Source organism: Triticum aestivum, chromosome 2B (genome assembly GCF_018294505.1).
Source record: "Triticum aestivum cultivar Chinese Spring chromosome 2B, IWGSC CS RefSeq v2.1, whole genome shotgun sequence".
Classification (NCBI taxonomy): domain Eukaryota; kingdom Viridiplantae; phylum Streptophyta; class Magnoliopsida; order Poales; family Poaceae; genus Triticum; species Triticum aestivum.
In genome coordinates this window covers 35,302,949-35,320,349 of record NC_057798.1, presented here as the reverse complement: position 1 = coordinate 35,320,349, position 17,401 = coordinate 35,302,949, and the positions used below count along the sequence as shown (strand labels likewise).

The 17,401-nt window shown below is 46.1% G+C and overlaps 1 protein-coding gene across 1 annotated transcript; it reads left to right on the top strand.

Moving 5' to 3' along the window:
• Nucleotides 1-220: 220 nt before the first annotated feature.
• On the top strand, nt 221-17,192 carry LOC123043326 (disease resistance protein RGA4). The gene is made up of 4 exons (XM_044465744.1): nt 221-1,194; nt 1,315-1,437; nt 14,128-16,704; nt 16,834-17,192. Exons 1-3 carry the CDS (start codon nt 362-364, stop codon nt 16,517-16,519), a joined length of 3,348 nt encoding a protein of 1,115 aa, XP_044321679.1. The 5' UTR covers nt 221-361; the 3' UTR covers nt 16,520-16,704; nt 16,834-17,192.
• Nucleotides 17,193-17,401: the final 209 nt, after the last annotated feature.

Genomic DNA, 17,401 nt, shown 5'->3' with positions numbered 1-17,401 from the left:
TATATATATATATATAATATAGTATCATTGTTTTGTCAAAATACATTACTTAAAAAATATAAACAAACTTTAAACTTTGCGCGCTCGGGTCCATCAACTTTATCACAGAGAGAGAGAGAGAGAGAGAGAGAGAGAGAGAGAGAGAGAGAGAGAGAGAGAGAGAGAGAGAGAGAGAGCGCTGCACAGGCCGCATATGTTTTCTTGGCTCCTCGCTGTTTAGGCTCCTCTTTCATCTCCGGCAACACACCAAAGCTTAGAGTCGCCGCTTTCACCTCCGGCAGCACACCAAAGCCCACTTTGCCAAGCAAGCTACCTTATCTAGGAAGTGGTACTGGCTGATCTATCCACCAAGGAAGGCGAGATGGTTCCGACCTGTGACCCTGCACTCGGCTCCGTCTGCACCTTCTTCCTGCCGAAGATCTGGTCAGCGATTTGGCAAAAGGAAAAGCTTGATATTGAAGTCCAATCCTTGAAGGCCGAGCTTCGGCATGTACTAGGAATTATTCAGGACTGTCGTTTGAGGGGCAGCGATCCGGGGGGAACCCTGAATATTGCAAAGCTCAGACAAATGGCAAATGAAATAGAAGACTGCATACAAAGCTGCCAGATCGCGAAGACTCTGAAGACGCGCGCAGACCTTATTAGAATGATTCCTAACCTCAAGGAAAGATCAAAAGAACTGGGAGAAAATTATAAGGCCCAGCAGAAATCAGTACCACCATCCACGAGAGAGGAATCAACGACCTCAAGACATCAAGGAAGTTCTGGAGGTTCCGGAGCTTCTGGACATGGACAATCATTGCCTGGAGGTGACTCTGGAGTTGTAGAGCCATCCTGTACTGATCCCGTGGACATGGATGGTCGAATCAAAGAGCTTCTGGAGCTGGTGAAGAGATCTGCTAGTGAAACGAAAAGTAATCAGCTCAAGGTGATCTCCATCTCTGGATTCTGTGGCATAGGTAAGACTCTTCTTGCCGATCAAGTTTATTTCCACAAAGATTGCGCGCAGCCGCAGTTCGCTGTGCGTGCTCGGGTCTTTGCTGCCGGAAAGAGCCATGACGAGGTCCTCGAAGAGATACTTGAGCAAGTACTCAGCACTAGTGAGAATGATGGAGAGATACGACCACAACACAATGGCAAACTTAGTCATGGTCGAGCCCCACAATCCAAAATTCCACACCCAAGGAATAAAAGGTGATTTTCTTTTCTGTACTGATTTTCTTAATGCATACCATCGCATGTTCTTGCGTTGTCCATGAACTCAACTAGTGCAAGTAAACTGGGGTTGATTTTTCCATTTTCTTTTGTAACTAGTGTGAATGACAAGGGCAAGAAGAAAGTTCGGACTTCTTCACACTGGCAAAATGGCGAGCTTGATCACGGTCGAGCCACACAGTGTGTTATTGAACGTCTCAGATCACACCTGAAGAATAAAAGGTGATTAAGACTTCTTCACGCATACCATTGCATGTTGTTGCGTTCTCAATGAAGTCAAATAGAGAAAGTTGTAGTTGAACCTCATTTTGGCATACCCTTCTGTCTAGCGGTTGGGCACCGAAATCTACTCTGATTCAGTTAGAAAGAACACGGACAGAGAATATGCATGGTTAACTTTTACTCACAGTGTAGTATCAAACCCCTTTATTGTTACATGTGCGAAGCCAATATTTTAGGAAAAAACTACTGTAGATTAATCCACTATTTGCACTGCTATATTTGTTTTATATGCAATTTTTACCATCTAACTAAAGCTAAATAGGTTTGGTTTTTCTATTTTCCTTCAAACTTTTTTTCTATTATGATTTAGTCATACCGCTTATGTGGTGTACATTTTTTTCTCTTCAAACCACATCATTATAACTCTAAAAAACTCACCCCCGTTATAAACAGGTCACCAAAACTACTTCTAGCTACATGAAATTTTCTTATATATCAGTGATCTTAAATCACACATCATAGTCCCAGCAAATAGAAATTCATATATATTAGCCGATGATGGTTTCCAAATAAATATGTTCAATTATTGAGAAACCTGGCATTTTTAGTTTGGTCTAGATTTCTTGCTGTTGCATTTCAATTAATGTTTCTTTTTACATGTTTATAGGAAGAGAATTATCCTATATTTGGCTTGTGATGAGAGGTTGAGTTCATATATACTTACTATAAAGTTACAAGAAGGTGGAATCAAAATGGTGTTAATATGATATAACTAGATTCAGTGTCCCATGAATTAAGTTGGCCCTTGCAAATTGCCTCATGATTACAAATTTAAGAAGAGAAAATCCTACGAGTTAGTTATCCATTTATTAACTCTCCCCCCCCCCCCCCCCCCCAAAGAATTTCTCACGCCAATGACTAACACGGCCAACACATTTCGGTTGATATTTAGAAGATGGGGAAGGCCCACTCCTATTTCCAACTTCTGCACTCCATTGCCATGACCAACCCATCACAAGTATGTGGTGAGCTCACGACACGTCGACACAGGGCATCGAGTCTGTCACTCAACCCCATGTGTCAGCTTAGAGAGCACCTACTTCGAAGAGACAGCAGGGAGAAGACGATTTGTGACTATGCGGTCTGATGGTACCCAACGGACGCGAGCTCACCAACAAACTGACCCAAGGCATGTAAGCCTAGCTCGGCGAGGCATATAAGACGAGCTAGGGACCCAAGACATTCTAGATCATCTTACAGCTGGCTACGGTTTCTACCTACCCACCATGTTCCTCCTCTCTACCGCAAGGCTAAAAGTGTGTAACCCCATTAATAGATCTCTCGGGACATCATTATGATCGCCGGCGGACAGTCAAGGTATAAAATCACCCAAGGCAGGAGTAGGGTCTTACGTACTCTCGGAGGACCCGAACCAATGCAAACTCCTTGTCTCTTGATGAACCATCTTGATCCGTCGTTCACATGGCTGCTGAATAAACTCATCGTCGCTTAACGACACTTCGGTTACAAAACACCAACAATGGGCGCGGTAGGTAATGGTTGTGCATGCTGATCCTTTGGGTTGATCGGGATGTCCTTCTCAGCCAAGATTGGTGGTCCTGCATCAGGTTGGGATCTCGCCCTCCACTTCGCCTCCAAGAATGGGGAGGCCCGGATCCTTGCCACGTCCTTTGCCAAGGGCCAGTTCTTCCACTTTGCAAGGTTTGGCCCTCAGTAGAGGAGTAGGGCAATAGACCAAAGTTGTGTGGCTAGTGGGTTTGAATCGCTTCTGGGTGAGCTCAGAGTAATTCGCTTGCAGATCCAACTGTAGTGCATCGACCTCCTCTTGGCACCACGACCTCAAGAGACGGGTCGGATCACTGCTCTGTGAAAGAGAGATGAAATTGTGAGGCAATGTGTATGTTTGTTATCGCTGATGCACGCATCTTATGGATCATTCTTGTTATATTCACCTCCAGCCACCCATACTTGCTTAGACCTTTTTCTCCTGTCCATGTGTTTTGGTTGATAGCTTGAACTTTGGTACTGTTGATCATTAGTTCCATGTCAACGTCTACGCACAAGGTACCCAGTCTTGTCTGTTTACGAGATGGAGGCATATCCTTTCCCTTATGGTTGTTGTTCTCTATTGAGTTCCTCTCTCGCTCTTGCCTCATCGCCAGCTCCTTCCTAAGCTCATGCTCACATTTCTTTTACAAGTTACCCTGAAGGTCCTTGTCATGGAGATACTCTTTCCTGGAAGAACGCTCACAATTCATCTCTAGATCATCCCGCAGATCTCTCTATTTTTGTTGCTCATTCCTGACATGTTGCTTTACAAGACTGCTAACTTCTTCCATGTTTGCCCTAGGCCACCCTCCAGTGTAGGAGATACTTGAGGATGTGGAATCTCTATAGAGATTATGTAAGGTAGGAAGTTCGCGAACAAACACCTACCATGTTGGCCTTGATCGCCTACGCTAAATCAGGACCTTCCAAAGCTAAAGTTACGTCCCAATGTCGCTGGTCTTTGAGTTTTTCCAGATGATGCCCTAAATAACCCCCACTGCGAGAAAAAATCCACTGGTAGCTCTCAAATGTCATACACATGTGCTAGCCTACCACAATAAAAACAAAAGTGTGGGATCGTTTCGAACTGGATGTCAAACCAAGTCTTGCGACAAAATATTAAGTAAGAAACCTCGGACTAGTGGCCCACATATACACATTCATGCCGCGACATGCGTATGCTTGCCTCTCGCAAAACCGTCTTTATCCACATCCACCTTAACCTATTATCCCAACCAATTGCCCAACACCATACCGAAACGTTCACATCTTTTATCCAGTCACCTCATCCTTCAAGGCTATAACATTGAATTCAAACTGCCATGGTCTGTTGTTTGGAGCATGCTTGCAGTTACCCTCATTGCCGAAGTGGACAGCAAAAATATTGTCGCCAATGTCCTGGAAAGGAGCCTCATGTTGTAGTCCCCATGATCTCTATACTCTCGAGCACATTTAGATTAACTGGACGTGGTGAGACCACCATGCCGACCGCAGCCCACATGATATGAGTTGGCAAATTCGAATCTTAGCCCTAAAAAATTAGTCCTTGCGAAGTCCCACTCTGTCCAGATCAAGCCACCCAATTTTGTCGTGACTCCTGCAGTCTCCTCTGAAACCTTGTTGTAGGCTGGGGACTTGGACGAACTCCGACTCTTCACTCCATTAGTTCCAATCTTCACCGAAGTCATCGAATCCCTCCCCGATCTCGCTAGCCTCATAGCTTCCTTCGATTCTTTGACATATGTCGGGGTCTTGGACCCACCAATGACAATACAAGGATATATCACCCTGGTGGCTAAGTTATAAGGGTGTGTATCACAAGTTGTTTTATATTGCCAAACTTGTCTTAAGTGGCCAATGATTTCCCTAATTTCGTGGTAACCGCCTTTGGACGTGGTTGCCAATGTCAAGCTTAAGGAAGGTTGGCCGAAGCATAAGGACGCCATCAACCAATGGATGTACCGCTGCTTAGGGAAGCATAAGGAAGCCGTGGTTGTCGACGTTCTCACGAAGACAAGGATATCAACATGCTCGAAATTTCTTTACCTAACTGACTCATTTTCTCATGACCGCAACCTACTTGCAAGTACTGGAGTGGCTTTTCGATGAGAAACCGTACATAACCGAAGGGATTATGCCCTACCAAGCTGGGTGTCCGGACCCAATCAACTCCTAAGAGCATCTCTAGAAGATACCCTAAAAGTTATATTTGAGGTGAAATCTTTCGTTTAAGAAATTGACCCCTAAGTAGTAGATCCTTTAAACGTCTAACTCCTTAAAATTTTATGTTTGGATCCCTCAAAAAGCGCCATCTAGCATACAATTACTGGAAGGAGGGCAACTCTCACGATAAGTAAAGACACGACCGCGTCGCGCGCAGCCACTGCCGCCGCCGGCCACCTTACTGTCATTCCCCCACCCCCAGTGGCGGTGCCTAGATCAGAAGTCTGTGATGTCATTTCAAATTTGTGATGTCAAATACATGTGTTTTCACCAATTTTATATAAAAATTACATGATTTCTACTTGGGTAAAAAGGATTTGCCAAAAACATGTGTAGTCAATTGACCACACTCGTCCCAATGTGGCTTCGCCACTGCCGACCCCGGGCCCACTCCACCGCTTTGTGGTGCATCCCCTCAACCCCGCGCTCCTACCGTCTATGGTGGGATTCCACCAAACATTTTTATTTATTTTTCCATCTTACTGTTGTCTTCGACCACAGTGACGCTTGTCCCCATCGTTGTCGGCCCGGTGGTGCACCTCCTCGTCATCATCAGCCACGAGCAGAGCAGCCGCAGGAGCGAACCGATGAAACATCATGTACATTTTTATGTACACCGGCCACTGACGCCAATTCCAATGATTCGTTGCGTTTCGGACTGGCACTAGGACCCGGAAGAAGAACCTTCAATTATATTTTTGATTTTGCAGATCTTCTATCATAGGCCCTAGTTATCTCATGGACATCATCTAGTTGGGAGAAGTCGTTGTTGGCCACATGGAAGGAACAAGAAGAAGAAGAAAGTTAAGTTATTGTAACAAGTTAGGCACTCGAAGGAGATGAGGATAGGGATGTTAATATGGAAGTTCCCCGGAATATAAAGATAGAGGACTTGCAATCGAAGAAGATCAGCCTGTATAAAGCCCAAAACACTTATCAAAGGGTCAAGCTATTCTCAACTCCTAGTTTTGTAGATCCAATCGTTTTTTCGAAAAGGGGGGATCCCCGGCCTCTGCATCAGAACGATGCATACGGCCATAGTTATTAATAAGCAAAAGGTTCAACACAAGTCTTCACGTCTCCAACAAAGAAACGAAAAAGTCTCACAAAGAGCTAAATGGTAAAGTAAAAGAAAAGCCACAAACAGCCAGAATAAAAAGATAGGAACACTAATTGCCTATCCTATTACATGACCGTCATCCAAACCAGTTGAAAATAGCCCGTACTATCATCTCCCATCGGGTAGATCCAGTAACCATACGCTCCCTGGCCTCCATCGGAGTGAGTATCGACCACATAATCAATGCAGTGGCTCGGAAAATAACCTGCAAAAAGTGAATATTTGTTGCTCTGTTAAAGACCAAATCATTTCTGCAGTTCCAGATTGCCAAAAATAAAGCACATACTCCTACACGGATGTGTCTCGCTGTTTCGGAATCTATCTCATCTAGCCACGTCCCAAATAATGTGTTGATAGTATTCGGAGGAGTACTATTAAATGCTATGTGCACCGTCCGCTACAATTTTTTTGCCAAATGGCAGTCAAGAAAGAGGTGTTTGATGGATTCATCATGGTCGCAAAAACTATATCTTGTAGATCCTGTCCAGTTGCATTTTGTAAATTATCCTTGGTCAAAATGACTTATTTATGCACAAACCACATAATCACTTTAATTTTCAAGGGTACTTTGACTTTCCAAACATGGTTCGAACGAGGAATGGCGCTAGAGTTGATAATATCCAAATACATGGATTTAACCGAAAACTCCATTCTTAGTTAGTTTCCAGCACAACTGATCGGGCTGTTGAGAAAGTTGAACATCCATAAATCTTCTCACAAGATGGAGCCAGGCTTCCCAACGGTTTCCCGCTAGCGTCCTCCTAAATTGAATATTAAGAGGAGTGGACTGTAGTACTGTTGTAACGTAAACATCTCTTCGCTGAACAATACTATAAAGAGAGGGATATTGGAGTGTGAAGGGCGTCTCCCCTAGCCATGTATCCTTCCAGAATCTCGTAGTGGTAACATTTCCAACTATAAACTTTGTCCTGTTGAAAAAGAGTGATTCAATTCTCATCAGTCCTTTCCAAAAAGGCGAATCAGTCGGGCTCACTGTCACCTGGGACAAGGTTTTAGAGTGAAGGTACTTGTTACGCAAAATCTGAGCCCATGTGGCCTCCGTCTCTATAGATAGCTTATACAGCAACTTGCTGAGAAGACATCTATTCTATACCTCAAGATTTTCAATACCTAAACCCCCTTGATCTTTCGGCCTACAAATGATATCCCATTTGGCAAGTCTGTATTTTCGTTTTAGTTCATCATTCTGCCAGAAAAAACATGATCGATAGAAGTCAAGCCTTTTCCGAACTCCAACTAGTACCTCGAAAAAGGACAAGAGAAACATGGGCATACTCGTGAGAACCGAATTAATAAGAATCAATCGGCCTCCGTATGACATGAGCTTGCCCTTCCAGCAGCTCAGTTTCTTCTCAAATCGATCCTCAATGCAGTTCCATTCTCTGTTTGTCAGCTTACGATGGTGAATTGGTATACCTAAATATATGAAAGGTAAAGCCCCCAATTTGCACCCGAACAATTGTTTGTACGCATCTTGGTCGTCATTAGCTCTTCCAAAACAGAACAACTCGCTCTTATGGAAGTTAATCTTTAACCCGGTCAATTGTTTGAATAAGTATAACACCAGCTTCATGTTTCGCGCTTTTGCCAAGTCATGCTCCATGACCAACATCCTTAGCCCTTCCTATTAGCATTGTCAACATATCAACCACTATGTTGAACAGAATAGGTGACATCGGCTCTCCTTGTCTCAGACCTTTGTGTGTTTGCATGTAATGACCTATGTCATCATTCACTTTAATTCCAACACTCCCTTTTTGCGTGAAAGAGTTTACCTGGTGTCTCCAGGCCTGGTCAAAACCTTTCATACGCAAGGCCTGTTGAAGGAAAGGCCATTTGACCTTATCGTATGCTTTCTCAAAATCCACTTTGAAAACAACTCCGTCGAGTTTTTTCGTGTGGATTTCATGGAGCGTTTCATGTAGGACCACAACCCCTTCTAGGATGTTTCTGTCCGGCATGAAAGCAGTTTGGGACGGCTGCACCACAGAGTGCGCAATTTGCGTAAGCCTATTAGTCCCAACCTTGGTGAAAATTTTGAAACTTATATTAAGAAGACAGATCGGCCGGAACTGCTCAATTCGTACGACTCTGTTTTCTTAGGAAGTAAAGTGATCGTTCCAAAATTTAATTGAAACAACTCAAGCTGTCCAGAGAATGAATCATGGAACATCGGTAGCAAATCCCATTTAACAATATGCCAGCATTTTTGATAAAACTCCGCCGGGAAACCATCCGTACCTGGAGCCTTATTATTCTTCATTTGTGAAATAGCTTCACACACATCTTTCTCCAAAAATGGGGCGGTCAAAATATCATTCTCATTCGCAGCAAGCTGAGGGACATCCTCAACCCTGGACCCATCCAAGGATAAGAAATTATCCTCCGGGGACCCAAACAGCTGCTAATAGTAATTGGTTATATATAATTTTAGGTTTTCCTGTCGTAAAATCGTCCCCTCATCCTGCTCATCTCTTCTTTCGGTGCTTGCCATTCGCAATCATATGAAAAAATTGAGTGTTATCATCCCCTTGGACGATTTTGCGAACTTTAGCTCGCAATGCCCACTTCAATTCCTCCTCTCGAAGTAGTTCTTTCAGTATCATCTCTGACTCCACTTTAGTTTCCAGCTCCCTGGTATCTAAAATGGTGGACTCGACTTTTAAATCTAGGGATTGAATAAGTACCAAGAGCCTTTCCTTTTCAACCTTATAAATCCCACTCATGTGCTTAGCCCACCCACGAAGGATTCTTCGTAGATGACTTATCTTATTCTGCCATCTTTCAATAGGGGTTCCCTTGCTATCAGATATAAGAACCCTTCTCTTTCGAACCACGCTACTTCGAAAGAAAACGTCTTCTTATTCCCCACATGAGTCAAGGAATAACGAGGTGTGGTCTGAGATCACGCGCGATAACGCTTGGACTATTACCAGGGGAAACTTTTGCTCCTATTCGACGCTGGCGAGGACACGATCTAGCTTCTCAAATGTCAGGTTTGGCAACCTATTAGCCCAAGTGAATTTTCTACCAGAAAGCTCTATCTCTCCGAGATCCAAGCTTTTGATTATGGTATTAAACATAAACAACCATCTGCCGTTAAAATTCTCATTATTCTTTTCCTCCCTCCTTCGAATAATGTTAAAATCGCCCCCAACCAGAATTGGGAGCTGCTCACTACCGCAAATACGGACAAGATCAGCAAAAAAAAAATCTGGTTTGAGTTCTGGCTGCGCGGCACCATATACCACCACTAATGCCCAATCAAACCCATCGGCCTTTGATCTGGCCCAAAACTTCACCGCAAAATCTCCCATGAACACACTTCGAACTTCCAACGAATCAGATTAAACCCCAAGTAAGATCCCACCGGATCTTCCTCTTGGAGGTAGGCAATGCCAGTCGAAATCAACACCTCCCGATAAAGTGCTAAGGAACTGGGGGGTGAAATTGTCCCTTCCAGTTTCAGATATGGCTATAAAATCCAACTGGTGTTCAATAGACACATCCGCTAGAAACCTTCTTTTAACCAAGTTTTTAGAGGTACGGATCCTAGCACTTATACGCACAACCAAAGCTGGATAAATCTTACGTTTCCACTTCCGCTTAGGCTTATTTTGATCCTCCAGCCGGTCCTCACAACCGGGCTCCATGGATCTAACCTCCTGAACACCTACAAGGGTAGAGTCCCTTGGGGAATTATAACCTTCATCCTCCTCTGTCTCAGGAGGTGAAGCTGCTAGATCCGCACAAAAATTGTCCATAACCCTGACTCCCAACGCATCTATGTCGGAATCGTTCATGGGTTTAATGGCCGCTATGTTTTGAATCATTTCTAAAGCGCTCTCCGCTTCAAGATCCAGGATATCATTAACTGATTTAGAGATTTCACTGCCATTACTACCTAGTGAAACTTCTAACTGATTTGCATTATTAACAATCTCATCATCGGAAAAATGCAGAATAGAATTGAACGTATTGACCGACATACCAGTAGTGACCTCAATGTCACGAAGCTTGGCCTCCTGCATAGAGCACCTTAGCTGCATGTCATCAACATCCGGCTGATCCTGGAGGCAACAACTCACCCGTCGTCCTTCAGAGACAGGATCCGGGATGCCTCCGAAAGCAATGATCTCCTCCCGCATGGCCACGTTTGGGATTGGGCCTCCCGCCCTACCCCCAACAGGGATCAACAGAACAGAAGCATCCGGGGTACCACTGAGAGTAGTCGAAAGCACCGAGGACGCTCCCGGCGCCTCCCGCGGCATCGGCCGGTGTCCGGACCCCGGGGACGCCACAGGAGTCCCACCAACCAAAGGCGGCAAGGGAGACGTAGGGGCGGAGGCCACATGCTTGCGCCCCCTCCCAACGAGGGCCCACCGCAGGAAGGTGACACGGTGAACACCGGGCACGTCACCTGCTGCTAGGCAACACTCCGAGTTGGCATTGAGAGCCTGAGTCCAACAGACGCCGCGGGCGCCGGCGCAGCCGAGCACGTCATGGGAGAGGCAGGAGCGGAGGCCTCCTGCCCGCGCCCCTGTCCCAGTCCAGCCACTGCAGCCATGCGCACCACGGGAGAGGCTGGGACGGGGGGGCCTTCCCGTGCCCCCTCCCGGTCCGGCCGCACCGCTGGCCCTCGACACGGCTATCACTGCAGCCAGTCGTCGTCGGACTCCTCGCCGGCAGTGAAGCACCACTCGGAGAGGGGGATCGTAGGGCCGCCTGCCCAAGATCATCCCCCAGACCAATCACTACCGGTGGGGTCAATGTACCCTCCACCGAGGCTAGCACAGCAACAAGCTCATCGGAACAACCACCACCGGTGCATCAACAACAGCAAAATCCAGGGGAGGGAGCGTTCGCTCATGCAAATCATCACACTCCACCCGATCGCTCCACAGTCTAGGAGGAGCAGAGGCAGCTCAAAGGAGCCAAATCTCAAAGCGCTCATGGGTGAAGCAGTGGAAGGCGTCGTTCCTTTCCTGGGCTCCGGCGCAACCGAATCCGGGATGTTAGATGCATCATGCCGACGGTCATCCTCTTGCACCTCTTTGTTACCTGCTCCATCATCTTTATCAAGCATATCAACATCATTCCCTGCCAATGCCTCAGAGAAAAGCTCGGTGTCCTCGAACTCGATCTCGAGGTTGTAAATCATGCCTCTATGAGTCCACTTAACCACATCAGGAACGTACTCGATATCCAGGACACTAACAAGCCTAACCACGACCTTCGCCCGAAGATGACGAACCGCGATGCTGACCCTCGCCATAAGCGTCATATCCGTCGTCCCTCCATTGGCCCCGGGGAGGACCGCGACCAGCATGGCCAGCATCTCTGCGACGGTAAGCTGGGTTTCGAAGATGACCCACGCCACCACCACCGCATCCACCCCGGTGCGCCGGAGGCCCAGCCCCTAGCCGCGGCAGGAGGCTATCCCGCGAGCAGCGCTTGCGCCGGCGCAGCCCGGTTGGGCTGTGGCTGCACCACGACATGTGGCGGCGGGGCGCCCTTGGGTTTCTGCACCGGCGCCGGCGCCTGCGGAGCACTCCCTGCGCGGGGCGGCGGCTGCTGAGCGTGCAACAGCGCCCGAGCGGCCGCAGCAGCCGGTACAGGAGCTGGGGGTCTCGGCACCGGCGGCCCACCACCACCGCGTCCTGCCATGGCCGCCACGAGGGGCAGGATACGCGTCGCTCGTCCCAGCTTGCATGCTGGAAAACCATGCACAACACAGCTCGGTTGAACTAATACAACTAAAACCCTAGCACACAACGGGTATCGGCGCGGGCGGTGGACACCCACAGAGAAGGAACCATCACGGGATCATAGCTCCAGTGAGATCCCTGGAGAACCTGCCAGGTATTGGAGAACATGTGCTCCAACGCAAACAAGTAGTGACGGACGTGCGCGTCATCCTCACTGACATGGTGACGCACCACCTCCGCGGGGTCCTCGAGCCTCTTGACCGTCACTGGCCCACGCGACCGCCACCAAAGAAGGTTCGGGTCAACGACAGGCTGGCTCCTCACCAACCTGCACCCCCAGTAGATAGCGCCTCCCAGTACCACCCCGGCGGAGCCCAGTCCCGGACATGACCAATCTGGTCAAGCAGATGTCGTCCTCCGCCGACTCGACGATGAGGATGCGGGATAGGCATCGTCCACGCCGATGCGGGAAAAATTGCTTTAACTAAAAAAATAGCAAGAAGTTCTTACTAACTAGTTCTATTAATTCAATTAGTTCTTACTAAAAATAAACTTACTATAAATAAAAATAAGCTAGTACCTAATTAGTACCTAGTTCTTACTAAGTAATTAGTACCTAGGAACTACTGCCCTAATTATCATATAAGTATCCATTTTTTAACTAGGGTTCGTACTACCTAATTAAATAGGGTTAATACTAATTGTAATTAACTAACTAGCACTAAAAATAGCCTAGGGTTCATACTAACTAGCACTAAATTGCTAGGGTTCATACTAAGCAGAGAAGAGGGATCGGAAGGGGAGAGTGCTTACAGAGGGCGGGGAGAGAGATGGGGTCGGGGGAGACGGCGGCACCGAGGCGCGGCGAGTTTCTAGAAGGGCGCTACTACTATACCTAGCATGTCGGGAACGGTGTGGCAATTATACTAGTAGCGTGTTCTGTTCCTGCCGCGCTACTGCTAAGCGGGTAACAGTAGCGCCGTTTTAGCCGACGCGCTATTGCTAAGTAGCAGTAGCGCCTCATTTTAACAAGCGCTACTGGTAAGATTCTGTGTATAAGGTTTTCCTTAGTAGTGCCTAGCCGCGGCGGGAGGCTGTGTCACCGTCCTAGCCTTTCTCTTCTTCTTTCTGGTAACTCTAGTCCAAGAATCCGGCAATAAGAAACCTGACAATGTATTTGGCTTAATACATACCTTGGGTAAAGGTCCTTCCCATGGCCGGATCGCGGACGCCGCCGTCCTCCGGTGAACTATCCGGCGACCCACCTCCAGCTTTTCCTCAGAATGTAATCCTTGCCGAGCCGGGTCATCGAGCGGAATGACGTCATCTACAATCGTAGCAATTTCCTCTTCCGAATATCCGGGATTGAAGACCTCGCAGATCACATCCAATGGCGTTGGCTAGTACAACTCCGGCGAGTCTCCAGTGATGTCCCCGTCGTCGTTGTCCTCTTCGTCTGTCTCCGCGAGTGCCCAAAACCTGCCGCCAACGTGCCCTAGTCCAGGGACGACGGAGGCCGGCGGCCGGATCGCTGCGATGGTGGCGGGCTTCACCTGCGTCGCCCGCATGCCAGGGAAGATTGATTTCTGCGACCATAGACATCAATATATGCCCATCTAGGATCTTCTCGCAATCTAATGTCACCATTATCTCTGATGAGATCCGTTCAGGCATCATTCCTCTCTCTATTGTTCTCCATGACTCTTTGTTTGATTGTAAGATCGGCGAGGAATTAATTGTCGACAAAGCCGCCTATACATTGATGAGACGTATTTGACTTTGCCAGTCTTGTACAAGTGCATGCGTATAGGATTATGTACTTGTATCCATGGCTCAACATTGTGGTCTGTTTTTGTAAAAGGAATTTATTTCCTGTCCTGCCCCATAATTTGGCTCCATGGAATGGTGCATTTCTAGCTTCCACCGGGTCTCAACTCAACTTTTTTTTGCATGCCACAACATTGGTTTTTTTTTTTAGAATGAATCTTAACTGCAGAGCGGAATGAATTTACATACCTACTTATCTTTTCCTAACTGTGTCTCTTACAGGTTCCTGATCCTAATTGTGGATATTCAGATATGGACTGACATAGCATCTGTTTTAGAGGGAGTCGGTGAAATGCACAGTAGGGTTATCGTCACAACAACCATTCAGAGCATAGCAACAAAATGGGCATCTCCAAAGAACCACCTGTATAAAATGAGTACACTTAATGAAGTCTACTCGGCAGTGCTGTTCTTCAAGAAATTCAAAGGAAAAGAATACAAAGGGCTGCATAAGGATGAATTACATTCATCAAAGTTACTCTTGGAAAAATGTGAAGGTCTTCCTCTTGCTCTTATCAGCACAGCAAAATTTTTGAGTGGTCGTATCCTGGACAATAAAGCATGTTCAGAAGCCTGGAAGAGGCTTTGTGGTACAGAAAATGAAGAAACAAGCATGTTACAGAAGATGCAACTTGTGCTAGCCAATACCTGCGCTGGTCTTTCTGGTACTAATATGACTCCTGCCCTCATGGATTGCTTGTTCTATTTCAGCATGTTCCCACCAAACCATCAGGTCAGGAAAAATTCTCTAGTGAGGCGATTGCTGGCTGAAGGAATGGAACAAAATGATGCAGGAGAGAAAATTAATGTGGAGGAGCTCATCCATCGACTGATCGATCGAAGTATCATTCAGTCCATGGAAGTGAGCACGGGGGGAGATGTTAAGAGATGCAAAGCTTCTAGCCTAATGTACGAGTACATTTTCCACAGGTCTATGTCCGAGGAATTCATGGCGGTGTTCTCTGACTTGATGGACAATGGCTTTAATGAAAAGGGGTATGTCCGCCGACTTTCTATCCATGCTACAGAAACTGGGATTGGGCAAGCAAAATTGCCTGATGATTTATCCCATCTCCATACTCTAGCGGTATTCGACACTAAGAAACCAGAAGCTACGAGGGATCTTGCCAATCATTTGTTTGGGGGGAAAGGGATTCTTGCCAAGCATAAAGTACTTCGGGTTTTGGATTTGAAAGAATGTGCTGGTCTTGATGAAAAACATCTTCAAACCATATGCAACCTGTTGTTGCTGAAATATCTGAGCCTCGGGGACAGTATTGTTCGGGTTCCAAGGAAAATAGCACAGCTTAAACTGTTGGAAACACTCGACCTAAGTAGAACCAAAGTAGTGACAGTGTACATAGAAGTCTTTGGGCTCCCCAAATTAACACATCTTCTTGGGAAGGTTCGACTCTCTGCAAGGGACTCTGTATTCGGAGTGGAAAAGTGGAAAAGGTTCTTGGCCAATAAATGTAAGTTGGACACCCTTGCAGGATTCATCACCGGCAGGAGTGAAGCATTACCGCAACTGATAGGTCATATGCGGAAACTGAATAAGGTGAAAATATGGATCCATTCCACCGCTGATAGGAGAAACTTGGAACATCTAACAGAAGGCATCAAGGAATTCGTCAGAAAGGACAGGTATGAAAGTGAGGCTGGTCGGTCACTATCAATTGACTTCTCAGGGTGCATAGAAGAATATTTAGAACGATCCTTGCATTTCCTAAACCTAGAAGGTCCTCACACAGATGAGATGCAAGAAAGTGCGAACATTCAAGGCAATGCTCAAGGGGCTAAAAGTGAACAACAAGAAGATTCAAAGCAATGTATGAGCACCGATGGTAGCAGTGGGAGAAATGAAATCAAAGATATGAAAGATGACAACCAAGAGTATCAGACAGAAAAGGGGGAAGGCACTGTGAAAAAGCAAGACAATGCCCAAGGGGAACAAATAAACCAAGAAGACAGAGCTCAAAAATATCTCGGCAGCCAAGGTGGCAGTACGAGCAGTCAAATCAAAAATATGTCAGAGAATAGCCAAGACTATCAGACACAAGAAAAAGAAGAGGCAAAAGAAGTTCCCGACTATGATGATGCCAATTCAAAAAATGGAACTGGGATAATGCAAGTCCTTGTGGAGATCCAGACAGAACTTGATGAACGCCCCAGCAAGCTTACCTCACTCAAACTGGGTGGAAAGCTGCCAAAATTCCCTGTTCAGTTAGTTACACAGATGACTGGCATTCAGAGGTTGTGCCTTTCATCTACAGGTCTGTCTGGGAAAGATATTGTAGACGCCCTCAGTGTATTGCCCAGCTTGATTTATCTAAAGCTGCGTGACGATGACTTACGTCACCTCAACATCGAAAATAAGCAATTTCCAAGCCTGCGACATGTATGCTTTTCGGTGAAAGATGGCAATCTGCCGTGCCCAACATTTATACAACAGTTCTGTAATCTTCACGAAGTGTATCTGCATGCTAATCTGGATTACGAAGCAAGACGCCTCTGGAAAGAAGCTTCAGAGAGCCATCCTGAGAGGCCGAGGATTTTTTTCGCCGAAAGCAAATATGAGGGAACTTCATCGGAAGCTGTGACCCAAAACCAGTAATGAAGATCTTCTGAGAGATGAGGCAAAACTGTGTGCCCCTACATGAAGAATGATTTCAGTTCCGAAGTACAGAAGGCAAAAAAAAAAAAAACGAATCCCGGTTGGATCTATGTAGTTCAGTAGAGGGCAAGGTTTTCATTTCCTCTTCACGGCAGGATCCTGTCCTCGAAGCAGCATATGTAGGGGTAAGTTTTCTTCCATCTCCTGCTAGTTTGTCTCCTTTTACGTGTTCATTTTATCTGCTCATTCCAATACATTGCTATTGGCAATCTTTACTAAATATAATGACGTCTGACCATTTTGATTGTGTACAGTTTCTGCACAAGAATTATGGAGCCACTCTCCGTTTTGCTCCTCTCCAACGAAAAGATCCTCTCAAACTGTCCATTTTGATGCGCCGACCAACCAGAATGATGCTTTTGTTCAGATTTACTCTCCAAGTTCCTCTTATTCAGTGTGTTGCCGGTGATATTAAACTTTATCATGTTGTTACATTTACCTTATCCAAATTGCTTATGCATTAATTTGCTATCGTTGTATGTCCTTCCAAATCCAATCTGTGAGAGTTGAACCTAGATGGTGAGATTGAACATTCGCTTCGGCAACCAACTTTATCTAGTTGATGGTTGTTGTATCGTCTGCATTTGAATGAACTGGTGTAGTGGACATCTCATATGCGGGACCATTATGTTTGCAGGTTGAGTCAAGTATTTAGTACACAACAGTGATTTTTAAAATTTGCGGGCTCTACTCTCTTTATGTATGCTCACTACTACAGATGTGCTCATCGCACATGCTTAAAAATGCTCAGCCCATATGTCGCTACCAGCATGCTGCTCATGTGGAGGTCACAGCACACATGGTCGAAAACTTGTATTCAAT

Bases quoted from the DNA above. Each gene is read 5' to 3' on its own strand.
- LOC123043326 (XM_044465744.1), top strand. From the start codon at position 362: ATGGTTCCGACCTGTGACCCTGCACTCGGCTCCGTCTGCACCTTCTTC. The intron at 1,195-1,314 runs GTGATTTTCTTT...TTTTGTAACTAG, and splicing joins CCACACCCAAGGAATAAAAG to TGTGAATGACAAGGGCAAGA. The intron at 1,438-14,127 runs GTGATTAAGACT...TGTCTCTTACAG, and splicing joins TCACACCTGAAGAATAAAAG to GTTCCTGATCCTAATTGTGG.